The sequence below is a fragment of the Hyperoodon ampullatus genome (assembly GCF_949752795.1).
Source record: "Hyperoodon ampullatus genome assembly, chromosome: 6".
Classification (NCBI taxonomy): domain Eukaryota; kingdom Metazoa; phylum Chordata; class Mammalia; order Artiodactyla; family Ziphiidae; genus Hyperoodon; species Hyperoodon ampullatus.
Genome location: NC_136919.1, coordinates 70124419 through 70144780, shown reverse-complemented (window position 1 = coordinate 70144780; position 20362 = coordinate 70124419). Strand labels below are relative to the sequence as shown.

The 20362-nt window shown below is 37.7% G+C and overlaps 1 protein-coding gene across 1 annotated transcript; it reads left to right on the top strand.

Annotated features, from left to right (window-relative positions):
* Positions 1 to 3434: 3434 nt before the first annotated feature.
* IL33 (interleukin 33) lies at positions 3435 to 15546 on the top strand (the record flags this gene model as incomplete). The annotated part of the gene is made up of 7 exons (XM_079706259.1): positions 3435 to 3531; positions 9833 to 9958; positions 10513 to 10653; positions 11794 to 11901; positions 12781 to 12831; positions 13720 to 13817; positions 15193 to 15546. The coding sequence occupies 7 exons, from the start codon at positions 3435 to 3437 to the stop codon at positions 15397 to 15399; spliced, it is 828 nt and encodes a 275-aa protein (XP_079562385.1). The 3' UTR covers positions 15400 to 15546.
* Between the last annotated feature and the right edge of the window lie 4816 nt (positions 15547 to 20362).

Below are 20362 nucleotides of genomic sequence, written 5' to 3'. Positions count from 1 at the left end.
AGGTTTGCAGTGTCATTTGTTATTTCTCCTTTTTCATTTCTAATTCTATTGATTTGAGTCTTCTCCCTTTTTTTCTTGATGAGGCTGGCTAATGGTTTATCAATTTTGTTTATCTTCTCAAAGTACCAGCTTTTAGTTTTATTGATCTTTGCTATTGTTTCCTTCATTTGTTTTTCATTTATTTCTGATCTGATCTTTATGATTTCTTTCCTTCTGCTAACTTTGGGGGTTTTTTGTTCTTCTTTTTCTAATTGCTTTAGGTGTAAGGTTAGGTTGTTTGTTTGAGATGTTTCTTGTTTCTTAAGGTAGGATCGTATTGCTATAAAGTTCCCTCTTAGAACTGCTTTTCCTGCATCCCATAGGTTTTCGGTTGTTGTGTTTTCATTGTCATTTTTTTCTAAGTATTTTTTGATTTCCTCTTTGATTTCTTCAGTGATCTCTTGGTTATTCAGTAGTGTATTGTTTAGCCTCCATGTGTTTGCATTTTTTACAGATCTTTTCCTGTAATTGATATCTAGTCTCATAGCATTGTGGTCGGAAAAGATACTTGATACAATTTCAATTTTCTTAAATTTACCAAGGCTTGATTTGTGACCCGAGATATGATCTATCCTGGAGAATGTTCCATGAGCACTTGAGAAAAATGTGTATTCTGTTGTTTTTGGATGGAATGTCCTATAAATATCAATTAAGTCCATCTTGTTTAATGTATCATTTAAAGCTTGTGTTTCCTTATTTATTTTCATTTTGGATGATCTGTCCATTGGTGAAAGTGGGGTGTTAAAGTCCCCTACTCTTATTGTGTTACTGTTGATTTCCCCTTTTATGGCTGTTAGGAGCACCTCAATACATAAGGGAAATGCTATGTTGGGCTCAGAAATATTTACAATTGTTATATCTTCCTCTTGGATTGATCCCTTGATCATTATGTAGTGTCTTTCTTTATCTCTTGTAATAGTTGTTATTTAAAAGTCTATTATATCTGCTATGAGAATTGCTACTCCAGCTTTCTTCTGATTTCCATTTGCATGGAATATCTTTTTCCATCCCCACACTTTGAGTCTGTATGTGTCCCTAGATCTGAAGTGTGTCTCTTGTAGACAGCACATATATGGGTCTTGTTTTTGTATCCATTCAGTTAATGTATGTCTTTTGGTTGGAGCATTTAATCCATTTACATTTAAGGTAATTATCAATATGTATGTTTGATTACCCTTTTCTTAATTGTTTTGGGTTTGTTATTGTAGGGCTTTTCCTTCTCTTGTGTTTCCTGCCTAGACAAGTTCCTTTAGCATTTGTTGTAAAGCTGGTTTGGTGGTGCTGAATTCTCTTAGCTTTTGCTTGTCTGTAAAGCTTTTAATTTCTCTGTCAAATCTGATTGAGATCCTTGCTGAGTAGAGTAATATTGCTTGTAGGTTTTTCTCCTTCATCACTTTAAATATGTCCTGCCACTCCCTTCTGGCTTGCAGAGTTTCTGCTGAAACATCAGCTGTTAACCGTATGGGGATTGCCTTGGGTGCTATTTGTTGTTTTTCCCTTGCTGCTTTTAATATGTTTTCTTTGTATTGAATTTTTGATAGTTTGATTAATATGTGTCTTGGCGTGTTTCTCCTTGGATTTAACCTGTATGGGACCCTCTGTCCTTCCTGGACTTGATTGACTATTTCCCTTCCCATATTAGAGAAGTTTTCAACTATAATCCTTCAAATATTTTCTCAGTCCCTTTCTTTTTCTCTTCTTCTTCTGGGACCCCCATAATTCGAATGTTGGTGCGTTTAATATTGTCCCAGAGGTCTCTGAGACTGTCCTCAATTCTTTTCATTCTTTTTTCTTTATTCTGCTCTGCAGTAGTTATTTCCACTATTTTATCTTCCAGGTCACTTATCCGTTCTTCTGCCTCAGTTATTCTGCTATTGATCCCTTCTAGAGAATTTTTAATTTCATTTATTGTGTTGTTCATCACTGTTTGCTCTAGTTCTTCTAGGTCCTTGTTAAACGTTTCTTGTATTTTCACCATTCTATTTCCAAGATTTTGGATCATCTTTACTATCATTATTCTGAATTGTTTTTTCAGGTAGACTGCCTATTTCCTCTCTGTTAGGTCTCATGGGTTTTTGCCTTGCTCCTTCATCTGCTGTGTGTTTCTCTGTTTTCTCATTTTGCTTATCTTACTGTGTTTGGGATCTCCTTTTTGCAGGCTGCAGGTTCATAGATCCTGTTGTTTCCAGTGTCTGTCCCCAGTGGCTAAAGTTGGTTCAGTGGGTTGTGTAGGCTTCCTGGTGGAGGGGACTAGTGCCTGTGTTCTGGTGGATGAGGCTGGGTCTTGTCTTTCTGGTGGGCAGGTCCACATCTGGTGGTGCCTTTTGGGGTGTCTGTGGCCTTATTATGATTTTAGGCAGCCTCTCTGCTAATGGATGGGGCTGTGTTCCTCTCTTACTAGTTGTTTGGCATAGGGTGTCCAGCACTGTAGCTTGCTGGCCATTGATTGGAGCTGGGCCTTGGCATTGAGATGGAGATCTCTGGGAGATTTTTGCTGTTTGACATTACATGGAGCTGGGGGGTCTCTTGTGGACCAGTGTCCTGAACTTGGCTCTCCCACCTCAGAGTCACAGCCTTGATGCCCGGCTGGAGCACCAAAAGCCTGTCATCCACACGACTGCTAGTGTTGGAGGGTCTCCTGCAGAGGCGGGGGGTGGCTGTGGCTCACCATGGGGACAAGGACACTGGCAGCAGAAGTTCTGGGAAGTACTCCTTGGCGTGAGCCCTCCCAGAGTCTGCCATTAGCCTCACCAAAGTGCCCAGGTAGCAACCATCATTTTTTTGATGCACAAAGTATGCCAAATTTGCCCAGCAGGAGACCCTTCAAAGGGCTCCTGTGTCCTTTTGACATAATCTGACTAGTTTTTTAATGACTCACTGCTTTATGGCACAACAAGATACTCAATGTTCACTTCTACTTTCCCAGCCCAGATCTAGAATCCTGGTTCCTTTTAGTGGAGAAAGTATGTCGAAACTAAGATATGGGCACACTGATACTGCTAATTCAAATTTTACACTACAGGGATTTTCCCTTCTTCTTTTATTTTATATTTATATCTCCTTTTCCCTGCAGTGAAAATCCTATAACACCAATACATTTGTTTTATTCCATAGTATAGCAAAAACAATCTAGAATTTCAATACCAATATTTCCACTAAAAACAAACCCACAAAGTAAAGTTTAAGATTTCTTTAAAGTTCTTTTTGTCCTCTCACTATATTTCTAGTATAGATATATATTCAGAATATGATGTTCAAATTTTACTGAAATTATCATTTTCTCTATGTGGCTATGTTATCAATTTTATATTGAGTTAGCCACAGTTGTTTCTGTTTGTTTTCAAGTTGAGACAATTGAACTAATGTTATATGTTAATCCAACAGAAGCCTGAAAAATGAAGCCTAAAATGAAGTATTCAACCACCAAAATTTCCCCAGCAAAGATGAACAGTTCAGCAGGCAAAGCCTTGGTAAAATCTCCGAAGTTGAGAAGTAAGGACTTAAGCCTTTCTGATTTTTTTACACACTATTTTTTATCTGTTACCAAATCTTTATTATTCCAATGTTTATACATTCTACCTTACCAAAAACTACTAAGAATACAAGAGCTGAAATTGAAAGGGATGGCTCATAAATGTGTAACACAGTCAGTGCTGTTTTTTGTTGTTTTTTTTTTTTTGCGGTACGTGGGCCTCTCACTGTTCTGGTCTCTCCCTTTGCGGAGCACAGGCTCCAGATGCTCAGGTTCAGCGGCCATGGCTCATGGGACTAGCCCCTCTGCGGCATGTGGGATCTTCTCGGACCGGGGCACGAACCCGTGTCCCCTGCATCGGCAGGCGGACTCCCAACCATTGCGCCACCAGGGAAGCCCAGTGCTGGTTTTAAACAGACTATATCTGGCCAACTTTTGCTTATTTGATATATCACAGAACAGGAGTGGCTCAGATGACTTAAACCTGCTAATAGTGATAAACATCATTATGGTCCTTCATATTAACCCCTTCTCTACCCATGCCTCCTGCCACCAAATCCCAAAACCTTTTTCCCAGACTTCCTAACAAAAATTTAAACGGACCCACTTTTATTCAACAAACATTTAAGACCTTTGGTATGCCAAGCTTGTGGTCTTGACTTGAGACTTCTGATAAAGGAGAGAATAACAAGCAAATATATTTGAATAATCCAGGACCCAAATAAAGCAGAATTGACCAAATGATGCTCAAGTCTGTCCAATTGCAAACTCAAAGTGTTTGGAATAAGTTGAAAAGTAACTAAGTCAGGTAAGTAGCCTTAGCTTTAAGACCAAAGGACTATTAACATCTTTGATTCTTAAAATTACTTATCCTAGAAAAGAATTATGCAAATTTATTCTCATGTTTTTCATTTGAGAGCAGTAACACAAAAGAATTAACAGAGCTCTGGTGGACCAGAAAGAAAATAGAGCATGAGAAATGGTAGGGGGGACTGGCATACCTTTGTCCTTTGTGCTCTTCTGCATTTCCCTGAACATTTTAGGCCAGAAGGAAAGCAGTGTTAAAGAATATCATTTCTGTCTCCCTGAGGCTCTGGCCCACCCATGCTCTTCTTTTGTAAGTAGGAAAACCAGTAATTGGACCATGGTTTCTGAATCACCAGGAAATCACAGCTAAGTTAGTTGTTTTATTTATGTCTGAGTCAAAATGCTCCTTGCAGGAACAGTGACTCATTAGAAGTGACTCTGTGTCCCCAAATTCCCTCTTAATAAAGAATGAATTTTCTTTGTACCCTAGGAGATGTGGGCTCTATGTAGATGCTGGAATGAGGGAGGGAGCAGGCTGGAATATACACCAGAGTTGCTGGCATTGATGGAAAATGAAAATGTAACCCCACCTGTCAGGGTTCAGTGGCCCTAACAGCTTATTTACACCATTCAGAGAAACAATGATAAAGATAATCCCAAATCTCATCACATTATTTTTATGGTTCCTTAGCAGATTTTCCCTTCCAACAATATTGGCTCAGTTTAATACTATAATTGTCATTATTTAAATTTATTTTTTATTATATATAATTTATTATTATTTAAATTCATTTATTTAAATAAACTGCTCTGAGCCCCCAAACAACAAAGTTCATTTTAATTCCTTCTCCTCCCCTGGGCTAGCAGGATCTTACACAATCACAAAGCCATAAAACGCAATACCCAACCACTACAGGTATCCATACAGTCAGGTCCCACGTAAGTTCTGATCAGCACCAGGGCATTTCACCTCTAGTGCCAACAGGGTACGGGACTTCATGAGCTAGAGTAAAGCCTCTCCCCAAACTCATCTCCTTCCCCGTTTCTAGGAAGCTACTCCTCAGGGTCAGGCCATTCTCCTCTGTTAATTCCTCTCCCCCACATCCATCAACCCTTTCCCTGCCCTGAAAATACAGTGTCCTTATGTATCTATCCAAAGGTCACAATACAGGAGCCCTGGGACATATCTATCCAGCAGGAGTATTTTAGTTGGCCTGAATAGTGTTACTGTTGTCTTTTAATTGAGACAACATTTTAAAATTGGGAGATTTTGCATAAAAGTCTGAACGTGTGGTTTCTCTCAAAAAATCTGAAGATCTAGCAACAAATGGGCCCATATCCCTACATGGCAATAGTTGGAGGTAGAACTGAGTAGGGATCACCCCCTTTAGTTTGCAGCTCTCCACAGAAGATCTTCTGTTACAGTGAAGGAGGTTTCACTTTATCCTGTGGACAGTAGGGAACCAACTGAAAATGTTTAATTGAGGAGAAACAAGACATTTTTATTTTGGAAAGACCATGTTAGTAGTAGTGAAGATAGAGCAAGGAGGCAAGAGTAGAAATAGAAACTGGTCAGAGGTCTACTGCACTCATCTTAGGGGTCTGGTGATGAGGGCCTGACCTAAGATGACAGAATGGAAAGACTAAAATTCAGATACGTACAGAGAGTGAAATCAGTAAGGTAAACCGAATGAATTGAAGGATGGAGAGAGGGGAAAATGGATAATTCTCAGCTTTCTGATTTAAAAATTGGGCAGATAATGGCAGATAGAGGTACTGTTTTTATAGATAGGGAATTATGGAGGAATATATTGGGGGTAAAAGATAAAGAATTTGTTTTTTTATTATGAGTATATTTGCATTTGGGGTATGTGTAGGTCATTCAGGTAGAGATGTCCAGAATTCAGAAGGCTCTACATAGATAGAAATAGACATGCTTTAAGGTAACTTTAGTCAAAATGCCCTGTGGTATCAAAATTTCTGTAGAGAAAGAGCAACAGATATAAAGCTCAGGAGACAGACCAAAGGTAGAGTTACAGTTTGGGGAGTCATCAACATATAAAAAGATGATTGAAGTCATTGGAGCAAGCAAGATTGCCCAGAAAGAAAGCCTAGAGTGAGAAAAAAAGGCAAAGGACAAAACCTTCAGGAACACCAACATTTTAGGATCAGGCAGAGAAGGAAGAACTAACAAAGAGACAGAGACGGACTGATCAGAGGGAAACAAGGAGAATCCAAGGAGACAGCTGATACAACAATAAGGGAAGAAGGGTTCAAAGAAGGATGTGATCCCCAAGTCAAATGCAACAAATGGGTCAAAGGTAGTAAACAGGGCAAAGAGACCTTGGTAAAATTAGTGTTTGGGGAAAAAATGAAAGATGAAGTGATTCCCTTCTGTAGTTCCTGTCAGCCATGGTCTGGCTCTACAAAAAGATTTCCAGGCCCATTCCCATTTACTCACCAGAAAGGCCTGAGGGATTTCATCATGCAGTTGCTATGATGAAACTGCTTATGAGAATTTCCTTAAAAGCCATATAAATACACTGCCCTCAGATATCAAGCAGGATGGAGACATAGGAAATGGCAACAGCCTTTACATAAGTTTGAGCTGGCTCTTTGACCCTAGTGGAACACTCTCTTCTACAGAATTCCCATGGCCATGACAGCTTCACGCTTTCCTCCCAAGAACACATCCCTTACACCACAGTTTCAGCTGCCCCGAATACCAAAGTATACCTTCTTCCAAACTCTCCCAATGTAAAGTATTTTAAATACTTCAAACACAGTCAGCCCCCAAGGAATTATACCCAGTGTTTGTCTCACTAGATGCTAGCCCTTACATTCACATATTTAGCCCCCAATTCTCTTCTTCTACATCCATAATATTTCCCCAGTGCTATGACCCTCACTTCTAACTACCCAAGACCCATATCCTCCTCCCCAAAGAGTCCACTCTCAATATTAGACATACTTGGCATGGGATACCTCATGGGATGCTACACACAATGAGAAGCATACAGGAATGAGCATGCTTAGAGCATCATCTTATGCCTTTTAACTCTGAAGAGACAATGTGATACTGTATAGTGTAAACCCTGACAGCTGGATTTTGTTTTTCTATTTTGTAAGGCAAGTGCCCGACTTAAGCTTTGATTGCTGAGGCATGCACTTCAAAGAGGTATCCACTTCAAAGAGGCATCTACTTCAAAGATGGCTATCTCAAATAAATACATGGCCAGCCACAAGACTAGATAAAGAAAAGGAGATCTTGGCTGATTTTCATAACTGGCCATTTGGACTACTTTCTTTTTTTCTCTTCCCACACTTTAAATTCCTGCTTTTAAATTCACCAATAAATAGCGAACTCTCGCTATCCTAGGCTCCCACCCTCAACCCAAATAAAAGCAGAACCCCACGCCCGTGTACCCTCTCTATCTGTGACTTCTCGGTGGGGTCCCAGATATGCAGTGTAATTTACAGATCCTATAATTAATTAACCTTTATTTCTTCAGTTTCCTGATGGTTATTGCTGAAGGTCATCTTGCAATCATAATAAGAACCTTAACAGCCAGTCCAAAAACAACACTGGCTATTGACAGGCTAAGACCAGCACAAAACATGCAATTAATGACATATTGTATTAAATTAGTTGTCAGGAGACCAAGTTCAGTGTTGGCTCTGGCACAGCTTTGTAAATTATCTTTGCACTATATAAATGTGAGATACCATAGCTGACATATCTGTATTATAAAGGAATATTAAGGATTTCCAGGGTGAATGAGTATGATTTAATGGCCTTGCCCTGTTCAGACAGTTGAAGATACTTAAAGGTAGATGCCCATCTGAATTGGAAGTAAGATATAGATAATTCAAAACAGTAACTAATGGGCTTCCCTGGTGGCGCAGTGGTTGAGAGTCCGCCTGCCAATGCAGGGGACACGGGTTCGTGCCCCGGTCCAGGAAGATCCCACATGCCGCGGAGTGGCTGGGCCCGTGAGCCATGGCCGCTGAGCCTGCGCATCCGGAGCCTGTGCTCCGCAACGGGAGAGGCCACAACAGTGAGAGGCCCGCGTAACGCAAAAAAAAAAAAAGTAACTAACAAAAGTTTATTCCACTTAACTTTGTAAAGCATATTAGGAAGGCAAATCTTCTTGAGAATAAAAAAAAAAATCATAGAATGGATCTCAAATCACAAGTAATTATTTTCATTTTCTGAATTACTGTCAATAATTGAAATGTGGCTATATTGCATAAATTGCATGATAATTCATTTACTATAATGTTGGAAATTGAGATCCTATGACTCAAGTGTTTCTTTTCTATTTGACTTTGAAAGGCTTTTTATGACTTCCAAGTGACAAACTTAATGTTTTATTTGAGATTTTAATTTTTATTTGGATAAATGAAATAAGAATTACTGAATAACTGATTATATATTTTTTACTTCAACTGATTTAATTTCAATTTGCATTTTGCTATTCCCTAAAGTTGTAGTGTAGCATTTTTTTAGATGGAGGTAGATGGAAGCATAGCTTTGATATTAGACACACTTGAGTCACAACTTCTCACCAGACCTGTAACCTTGGGCAAGTGTCATGACTGCTAAGAACTTCAAATCATCATCTGTAAAACAAAGAGAATAATACTTACCTTGCAATATTATTTGTGAAGGATTAAAGGAAACAGTATGTAGAATTATCAGCACAGTGATTGGCCCACTGTAGACACACTAATATTTGACAAGGGAGTCAAAAATACTCAATGGTCTCTTCAATAAATAGTGCTAGGAAAACTGGATAATAACATGTAAAAGAATGAAACCTAACTCCTATCTACACCACTCACAAAAATTAACGCCCAATGGATTAAAGACTTAAATGTAAGACCTGAAACCACAAAACTCCTAGAAGAAAACATAGGCAGAAAGCTCCCTAACATGGTCGGCTATTTTTAGTATCAATATATAGACTATAGTCATCTCTCCAAAATTACTAAAAGTATATTCTAGATAAGTAGAAATGATTGTAGATTTCATATGATCAAAGAGCTCCCCCTCAGTTAGGCAAAAATTGCTATATGTTGGATGTAGATCCACACTCCCTTAAACCAATTTTGAAACCAAAATATTTTCTAAAGACCTAAAGTTTTTCGTATCTCGTTTGACAGCAAAATATGACCTGAACTCATTTGACAGTAAAATCCTGACCTGAACCACATGAGGTCTTTATTTATTTCACTTTATGTAAATTTTCCTGTTTCACTATAAAATTATTAATTTTTTATTATGAGGTGCTGCCCTAGTCCCTGCTGGGTGTTCTAGTTATATACAATATATGGTCTACATGACAATCTTAAAATCTAGTAAACTCTGAATTTTGAAACACAACTGGCCCCAAGGTTTCTGATAAGATACTGTGGACCTGTAGTTGCTTTCTTGGTCTGGTACACTCAGGGTTTGTAAAAGGATAAAGGTGGATAGAATGAAATGGTATCACAATTTTTTCAATTGCTCAGAATCCCAACAGAAGGCTGAAGAAGTTTGCCCCATGTACTTTATGCAGCTACGCTCTGGCCTTAAAATAGAAAAGAAGAGCTGTTACTTTAGGAAAGAAACCACCAAAAGGCATTCACCAAGAACAGGTAAGGAGAAACTGCATTTCCTGATAATTTTTCAACATAATGATGGGCATCTATTTGCCTTCACTTACCACATCAAGATACATAATTGTTTTCCTCATCCAAATTCCTTCTGGAAAAGAGTAAGGATGATGAACTATTTTTTAGCCATTTTCAGAGGGGCATATAGAGTTTTTAATAGCATGGGAGAAATGGTTATGCTATAATATTAAGTAAAAATAGAGGATACAAAATTATAAATATATTTACAGTATTTTTAAGTGTATTTTTCTTTCATTTAAAGGAAGTAAACTAAAATGAATAGTGGTTGCTTTTTGGGTGTTGAGACCATGAGTGACCAGTTTTCTTTTGCCTGGACTCCAGTGGGTGTGCCCTATTGGGATATAAGTGTATAGGAGGTATTGATTCCTTCAGACCATGGGATGACTGAAACCCTGGGGTCAGTCATCATTGTCAGCAAGCAGCCTCGACTGGAAATCCTCAAAGGAGAGATGGGAGAGGGGTCTGCACAGAGTGAGGACTGACAGTCCAGTCTTATTCCTACACCTGTCCTGCAGCTAAAAAGTACAAAGAGCAACATCTGGTATTCACTGCCTGTCAGGAGCTGGAACACCTTGGACAGTCTGTGAAGAGCTTCACCTTCGATAAAACTAAGGTCCAGAAATATACTACAGCAACTGGTCTTCCAAGTATCAAAGGTAAGACTGGTCACAGGGGTGGTGTGAGGGTGAGGAGGGAGGTAAGAAACGGACCTTGGAAGTGCCACTCTAGGAAGCAGCCCCAAGTCTACAATTTCAAGTAAATATATCAGAAACTTCTGTCCATTTGTTGCTGATGTGCCCATGTAGTGGTATCCAAACTAAGTACAGGGTAGTTGCTCCAACAATGCATGTGCGTTCTATAGTTAGCATTCCATTATTATTTTGAAATGCTTGCTATGGATTGGAATTTCATATACATTATTCCTGAGAAAAATACATTATCCTTTGGGGGAAAAACCACATTATCTCCCCAAACTTCAACATTTTGACAATGAAAGAAAAGGAAGAGCTATTATATTTTTTAAATATAATTTCAACTCAAGTATTTAAAATAGTTGTTAAAATGGTTTTAAATTATATCACATACTTGTGCAAATATTCAATATTTAATATTCTTAATTTTTTATATATTATTTTCTTTAGCATAATTCTATACTATAAAGAAAATATGATTTTTTCCTCCAGGTCCTATATATGTAGTCTCTAAATCTGCTCCAGTTTACCCCAACATGCTGTAGAAATATTATCATTTTCTATGTGTGCTCGTATATTAAAAAAAAATTGAGAGTACTGCTTTAAGTGTCACTGTTATTTAGCCAGAAGACAGAATGAGGCTCACATCTGCATTCTCCAGAACTGTTGAAAGTCTCTGAGTAACTCCATGCTTTACAGATGGGTATTCACTTATCCATGTCTATCAAAATACAGCCCCTTCTTGCCCATAGTTCCCTAGATCATGTGGAGTAAGGAAGCAGAGGTTTCCTCAGGCAAAGTCTATAACTTTTCCAACTTCTTTCTCCCTACTAAACCCTCCCATAAGCACAATAACATGGCCTACCATGGCCTTCATGCAGGATGCTAGCATCTTTAATCCCATTCAGGTGGCACACCTCAGCCTTTTAGCTACATTAAGTTTGTGCCAGAGGCTTTCATCTATCCAACAGTGATGGACAAAGTGCAACTCAAATTGCAGAAACAAACAACCCATTGAGAAGGCTTTTTTTTTTAATTTCTAAAAGATTTTTCATGGAAACAAGGTTTTTGAATTCTTAATGACAAGATTTTTACTTGTTACAGAACATTCTGCTTCCCTGAGTACATACAATGATCAATACATTACTTTTGTTTTCGAGGATGGAAATTATGAGATCTATGTTGATGACTTAGGAAAAGACCAAGAGAAAGGTAGAATATTTCCTTTTGTCTTTAATGATATAATGATGACTAGTAAAGTAAAAAAATAAATTTACCAAACCATAAACAATAGATTAACTCAGACATGGCAAATAGATTTCATGCTATGTGCTAGCTCCAATGCATTGGCAGGGGATGCTTGAATATCACTATATTGAGGAGGATTCACAAGCTTATTCGGGGGCTTCCCTTCCCTGGTGGCGCAGTGGTTAAGAATCTGCCTGCTAATGCAGGGGACATGGGTTCGAGCCCTGGTCCGGGAGGATCCCACATGCCACGGAGCAACTAAGCCCGTGCGCCACAACTACTGATTCTGCGCTCTAGAGCCCGTGCTCCGCAGCAAGAGAGGCCACCGCGATGAGAACCCGCGCACTGCAACGAAGGGTAGCCCCTGCTCGCCACAACTAGAGAAAGCCCGTGCAGCAACAAAAGCCCAACACAGCCAAAAATAAATAAATGAAATAAGTTAAAAAAAAAAAAAAGCTTATTCAGGATTCATCAGGGAAGAAGGATGATATTGAGAAGTGGTATCTGTTGTGAAATGTGGAAAGAGGTACCACATATATTTGCTATCGCTAAATTATCTACTAGGTCTTTCCAGCTTTATCAGTATCACTAAAGTATAAAGTCTAGTAAAAGAATATACCAATGCTATGAACAACATTTTAAATATTTTAATACCAACGTTGTTGGAGAATTCCTCAGAATATATTTATGCATTTTTAAGACCTTTCTCAAAACCACAGAAGTTTTGCTTTTATTGATATACAATAAAAGAAGAGGATGTTTTCTGATGTTATATATATGTTGAAACTGAACCATTTGATAAAATTGTATCTCACCAAAGGGATTTTATGCATTCTTTTTCAGACAAGGTGTTACTCCGTTACTATGATTCCCAATTCCCCTCAAGTGAAACAGGTAATTTCGAAAGCTGGGTAGCTCTAGTGCTTGAATTCCTAAATTTAGGGTAAAGACAAATCCAAACATCCTCCATGGGAAAGGAAAGCAGTCTCAGAAGGTTCTCTCCAATCCAAACTCATGGTAAAAATCTTGGATCTAAGATTCTAAATGGATATACTCCATCTCATCCATTTTGCAGTTTAATAATTAGGATAAAGGTTTGGCTACATTTAGCAGAGATTCAGAATAATAGTGTCTTAAGTTATACAAAACTTTATTTCTGTTTTAGCCAGGGCTGGAATGGTAGTTCTGCTCAACAGGTTGCCCAGACTCAGCTTCTTTTCTCTTTGTGGCTCTGCCAACATCCACATGGTTCAAGATTCCTTGCCACCATGAAAATATCCATTCAGCAGGACAGAGGAAGACAGATGTATTATATGAGTTCTATTTCCCTTTAAGGACGCAACCTGGAAGTTGCACCTGACACTTCTATTCACCTTATCTTGCTCAGAACTTAGACATATTGCTACACTTAGCTACAAGAAGGCAGGCTGGGAAACATTCTATTATTACACAAAAAGAGGAGTTGGATATTGGGGGACAACCATCAGTGGCTTTCTATTCAGACAGGGAAGCTGACAACTAGAGCAATACTCATTAGAGTCACAATTCTACTAGTATTCTAATAGTATATAAGAAAACTAACCTCTCTCCTAAGGGGACTTAGAATTACCCCTTACTGTCCAATGACTCTTTAGTTTCATCTGGGTACAAGTATTTCTAAGAGATGTGTTGTTGAATGAAGTAGTTATTTTATATGACATCTTGGACTCTTTTCCTTAAATTCATTTAAATTAAAATGAGTTACAATTCTTAACTTTAAAATTTGCATTTTTTAATTGCAAGATGGTGGTGGTGATCATCGGAAGTTAATGGTAAACTTGAGCCCCACAAAAGACAAAGACTTCTTGCTGCATGCCAACAGTAAGGAGCATTCTGTGGAGGTAATAGAAATATGCACCTAACTGTCATGACTGACTCTACTCATCTGTGCAGATTTGGGATACTTTGAAGAAGAAGTTTTGTTTGTGCTATTGTACATAAAACAAAATCAGTTATGATTAATAACTTGCTCCTGGAACATGGAAGGGAGTGAAATGGCATGTGTAGCCTTGCTACTGAAAGTTTGATCTCTGCCAGCAGTACAGCATTGCCTGGGAGCTTTTTAGAAATGTAGACTTTCAGGCTCCCTCACAACTGAATCGAAATCAGCATTTTAACAAATCTCCAGGAGATTCATAGGTACATTAAAGTTTGAGAAGTACTGCTATATAGAATGACTCAAATCCTTTCTATTTGGCTGTAGGAACTACTATGTTCTTCCAGGAGGTATTTCCTTGTAAAATATGGTTTTCTTAGGCAATTGAAAAACTAATTTTATACTCTGAGACTGCTAAAGGGAGAGTCATAAATATTTCCATATGCCAAGATATATAGATAACATAATAATCTACATTTTAATCATAGGATTCACTGCATTGTCTTCTTCAGTTAGTAAATAGCAGTATTATATTGGTCATGATGAAGAATTATAAACATCCTGAGGAACAAACAAGCCAAAGTGGACACAAGGAAGAAAACATGAAAGTATAATATAGAAGATAAATTATATAAATATACAATATATAGAGCTAACTAATATAGCCATGCAAGGTATTAATATAAACTCTGGATGGTAATCAGCATCTCCCTTAACAAAACATTTCTAAGTATATATAATAGTGTTTGGCATATATAACTACTCAATAATAAGTGCTGACCCCTACTGAGCTTTATTATATACCAAGAAGTATGCTAAAGGTTTTACAAGTACTATCTCATTTAATTTTCACAGTAACTCTCTTATTAAGTTATTGTACTGGTTAGGTTTGCTGTGTAACAAACCATCCCTAACACTTAATAACTTAAAGTAATAATCATTTCTATCACTCATGTATCTGTGGGTAAGTTGGGAGTTGACCGATCTAGAAAACTGGCTACCCTAAAAAACTGAGGCTTGAAAGGTAAAGCAAAGTGTCCAGGTCTCAGAGATACTACATGGCAAAAGAGAAGTATGAATCCAGAAATACTGCATCCAGATCCAGTCATTCTAAGCCATCATGTCTCTCAAAATATACTATCAGTGAATCAAATCAAATCCCCCTACTTTGGCCCTCTGCTCATTTCTTCCCCACCTCCCATACCCTTCTCAGTAAGCAGGCTTGCTAGAAATATCAAGTTTTGAATAATTATTCTCCTTTAGTTTCCAATACAGGGATGTAAAGTTGACTCTGGACTTCCAACTCACATATTGGTTACTTTCTCTCTTGTCTTCCTCAGCTACAAAAATGTGAAAACCAATTGCCAGAACAGGCCTTCTTTGTCCTTCATGAGGAGACCTCCCAATGTGTTTCATTTGAATGTAAGAGCAATCCTGGAGTGTTTCTAGGAGTAAAGGATAACCACCTAGCTCTAATTAAACGAGGGGAACACCCTGAAGATTCAAATGAAGAGAATACCATATTTAAGCTCTCAAACTTAATATGATGGAAAGCTGCGGATCTTGGGTTGAGTAGTCCAAACAGCTACCATTGGAGAAAGGATGAGCGACAAAGAGACAGATAACATGAAGGGAAATGGAATGTTTAGTATGCTGTGGAATGTTTTCCTTATTATGTATAAAAATATTTTTTTATAATCCTTCAGTTCTGTTTTTTATTTCCCTCTGTATCACTGCATATTCATTACAAGTATTGGTATATTAAATAGCATATTGGTAAAGAGACTTGCCAACATTCTGAAGAGATACAGCCTGACCTTTACATTTTTCCACTTTCAGTACTGAAAGGACATCTTTATATTTTGAGCTGAGACCTCTGGGGAGAAGCAAAGGGACTGATCCGCAGTTTTGCTTTAGACAGGGATCAATTTAAAGAGCTACATAGGGCCATAATTTTCCCTGGTTCCAAATAATAGCCTCAAACACTAGAGCCACTAATAAAAAAGACAACTGGAAGCTACACAGATTGACCATTTCACAACTGGAATAAAACACCAAGTTTGTTTGTAAATACCAAAACTTCAGATGCCTATATGGCTAGACAGGTAATATAAATATGTGAAAAGGCAAGGATAATTTAAAAATTAAGGAAAACAAATCTAGTATTTTAAAAGTGAATAATTTCACCTCTAACTCACTTTAAAAATTTTTATAGACTGAGTTAACTTTAAGCAAGGCATTCTTACATTAGAAAGTGAAATAAATTTTAGTTCAGACATGAAATTGAAATTATTAGGAATATCTAACAAACTAGAATATTTTTAAAAGCACTGAGCCACAATATATGTTTGGGCATCCAAGTACCATGGGTCCCAAGTACCATGGTGTGGTCATAAGTCCTCTAACCTACTAGAGCTTAGATGGGACATAGGATTAACATTACAATTTCAATAACTGGTTATCCTTCATATGTTCTTCTGACCCTGGCTTCCAGGAATCTATGACTTTTGATTATTCATTACCTTGGACAAAATTTCTTCTCATCCTTTCTTCCCACGTACACAAGGCCTTTTGTTGTTTAGCTTCCCAATAACACTGCTTACTATGGAATATTCACTTGACTTCTGTTCTTTCTCCATTTCTTTTGACCATCTGTGTCCTTCTGAACCCCCTGACCTCACTTCCACATCACCTGACCTCTGGATGCCAACATCTTTATTCTGCTTTTTTTACCTGATGGTGTAGAATTCTACATAAACCTATTTATGGCAGTATTCTTCATTAAACATCATTGTGTTTTATTGCTACTAAGGTACTAAAATTTATACTCAACCATATAATAACATTTCTCAACTACTAAATAATTTTTGCTTATTTTAAAACCTTAGCAATTTCTACTGTAATTCTTCACAGGTGTAATACTGATAATAAATGACAAACATAATGACAGAATACTTATAAAATATGACTTTTTCTGCAAGTGTAGGCTTTTTAATTTGATGAGATATATTGAATATAACTGTTGGTGGAACATAAAATAAAAGATGCTGAGAATTACTGTATGAGGGCAAACAATTATAGAACAATATATCTTTGTTTCATTACTTTGTCAATAATTTTACTATAGAGACAAAAATAAAAGCAGAATCTATATCATTTCCTCTGAAAAACACTAAATGTTGACCATGTGTATCTGTATGATATACTTAAGTGATTATTATTAAGTAATCAAATATATCCATTACATTGTTCATATTCTTGAATAAACTGTATTTTTCAAAAGTATGTGAGACCATAATGATTTTATCATAAAATGACTCATATTGTGAAATTCTTAAGTGAAAGTAAGCATATCCCAATCCATCAATGTTGGTAAATGGAGTAGGTCATTTGTCTAATATTTTTGGTGATTCAAAATTAAGTAAGGTTTATCAGAGAAGAGACTGTGTCTTTTTCACCTTTGTACTCATAGTGCCCATCATGGTGGCCAGTACAAAGGAGGTATTCAGTGACTTTTACCCAAGATCAAACAGCCAACATATACTTGTATTAAAACTTTAACCTGGGACTTCCAACTCCTTATTTAGATATCTTTCAATCAGCTTATCTTATTTTACAAGTTTAGTTTTCCTTTTTAAAAAAAAAAACACTTTCCACCATCACTATAGTCAGTATTACTTGATTAAAATATTCAAATGTATGGTAGCTTTTTGTCATTTACTTGTATTTTTTTTTCACATCTTTACAGGAGTATAATTGCTTTACAATGGTGTATTAGTTTCTGTTTTATCACAAAGTGAATCAGCTATACATATACATATATCTCCATAACTCCTCCCTCTTGTGTCTCACTCTCACCGTCCCTATCCCACCCCTCTAGGTGGTCACAAAGCACCAAGCTGATCTCCCTGTGCTATGTGGCTGCTTCCCACTAGCTATCTATTTTACATTTGGTAGTGTATATATGTCCATGCCACTCTCTCACTTTGTCCCAGCTTACCCTTCCCACTCCCCGTGTCCTCAAGTCCATTCTCTACATCTGTGTCTTTATTCCTGTCCTGCCCCTAAGTTCTTCAGAACCTTTCTTTTTTTTTTTTTTTTTTTTGAGATTCCATATATATGTGTTACCATACGGTATTTGTTTTTCTCTTTCTGACTTACTTCACTCTGTATGACAGACTCTAGGTCCATTCACCTCACTACAAATAACTCAATTTCATTTCACTTTATGGCTGAGTAATATTCCATTGTATATATGTGCCACATCTTCTTTATCCATTCATCTGTCAATGGACACTTAGGTTGCTTCCATCTCCTGGCTATTGTAAATAGAGCTGCAATGAACATTGTGGTACATGACTCTTTTTGAATCATGGTCTTCTCAGGGTATATGCCCAGTAGTGGGATTGCCTGGTCAGATGGTAGTTCTATTTTTAGTTTTTAAAGGAACCTCCATACTGTTCTCTGTATTGGTGGTATCAATTTACATTCCCACCAACAGTGCAAGAGGGTTCCCTTTTCTCCACACCCTCTCCAGCATTTATTGTTTCTAGATTTTTTGATGACGGCCATTCTGACTGGTGTGAGGTGATACCTCATTGTAGTTTTGATTTGCATTTCTCTAATGATTAGTGATGCTGAGCATCCTTTCATGTGTTTGTTGGCAATCTGTATGTCTACTTTGGAGAAATGTCTATTTAGGCCTTCTGCCCATTTTTAGATTGGGTTGTTTGTTTTTTTGCTATTGAGCTGCATGAGCTGCTTGTAAATTTTGGAGATTAATCCTCTGTCAGTTGCTTCATTAGCAAATATTTTCTACCATTCTGAGAGTTGTCTTTTTGTCTTATTTATGTTTTCCTTTGCTGTGCAAAAACTTTAAGTTTCATTAGGTCCCATTTGTTTACTTTTGTTTTTATTTCAATTTCTCTAGGAGGTGGGTCACAAAGGATCTTGCTGTGATTTATGTCATAGAGTGTTCTTCTTATGTTTTCCTCTAAGAGATTTAGAGTGTCTGGCGTTACATTTAGGTCTTTAATCCATTTTGAGTTTATTTTTGTGTATGGTGTTAGGGAGTGTTCTAATTTCATTCTTTTACGTGTAGCTGTCCAGTTTTCCCAGCACCACTTATTGAATAGGCTGTGTTTTCTCCATCTTATATTCTTGCCTCCTTTATCAAAAATAAGGTGACTGTATGTGTGTGGGTTTATCTCTGGGCTGTCTATCCTGCTCCAGTGATCTATAGTTCTATTTTTGTGCCAGGACCATAAATGTCTTAATTACTGTAGCTTTGTAGTATAGTCTGAAGTCTGGGAGCCTGATTCCTCCAGCTCCATCTTTCTTTCTCAAGATTGCTTTGGCTATTTGGTGTCTTTTGTTTCCATACAAATTGTGAAAGTTTTTGTTCCAGTTCTGTGAAAAATGCTATTGGTAATTTGATAGGGATTGCACTGAATCTGTAGATTACTTTGAGTAAAGAAGAAATATTTGAAAAGCAAATGGCCAAGAGTTTTCCAAACATAAGACATTACACCACAAATCAAAGCATCTAAAGAACCCTAAGCAGGATTAAAAACAAAAACAGCCGGGCTTCCCTGGTGGCGCAGTGGTTGAGAGTCCGCCTGCCGATGCAGGGGACACGGGTTCGTGCCCCGGTTTGGGAAGATCCCACATGCCGCGGAGCGGCTGGGTCCGTGCGCCATGGCCGCTGAGCCTGCGCATCCGGAGCCTGTGCTCCGCAACGGGAGAGGCCACAGCAGTGAGAAGCCCGCGTACCACAAAAAAAAACAAACAAAAAAACAAACAAACAAAAAAACAAAAACAAACCAAAAACCCCTCCTAGATGCATCATATTCAAACTGCTGAAATCTAAAGATAAATAATCTGGAAGCCAGGGAGAAAATAAAAAAGACATGGCATATAGGGGAACAAAAAATTAATTAGAACAGACTTCTCATCAGAAACTGTGCAAACCTGTTGGTGGGAATGTAAATTGATATAGCCACTATGGAAAACAGTATGGAGGTTCCTTAAAAAACTAAAAATAGAATTACCATATGATCCAGCAATCCCACTACTGGGCATATACCCAGAGAAAACCATAATTCAAAAAGACACATGCACCCCAATGTTCATTGCAGCACTATTTACAATAGCCAGGTCATGGAAGCAACCTAAATGTCCATCGACAGACGAATGGATAAAGAAGTTGTGGTACATATATACAATGGAATATTACTCAGCCATAAAAAGGAACAAAATTGAGTCATTTGTTGAGACGTGGATGGATGTAAAGACTGTCGTACAGAGTGAAGTAAGTCAGAAAGAGAAAAACAAATATCAGATATTAACGCATATATGTGCAACCTAGAAAAATGGTACAGATGAACTGGTTTGCAGGGCAGAAGTTGAGACACAGATGTAGAGAACAAATTTATGGACACCAATGGGGGAAAACTGCAGTGGGGTGGGGATGGTGGTGTGCTGAATTGGGCGATTGGGATTGACATGTAT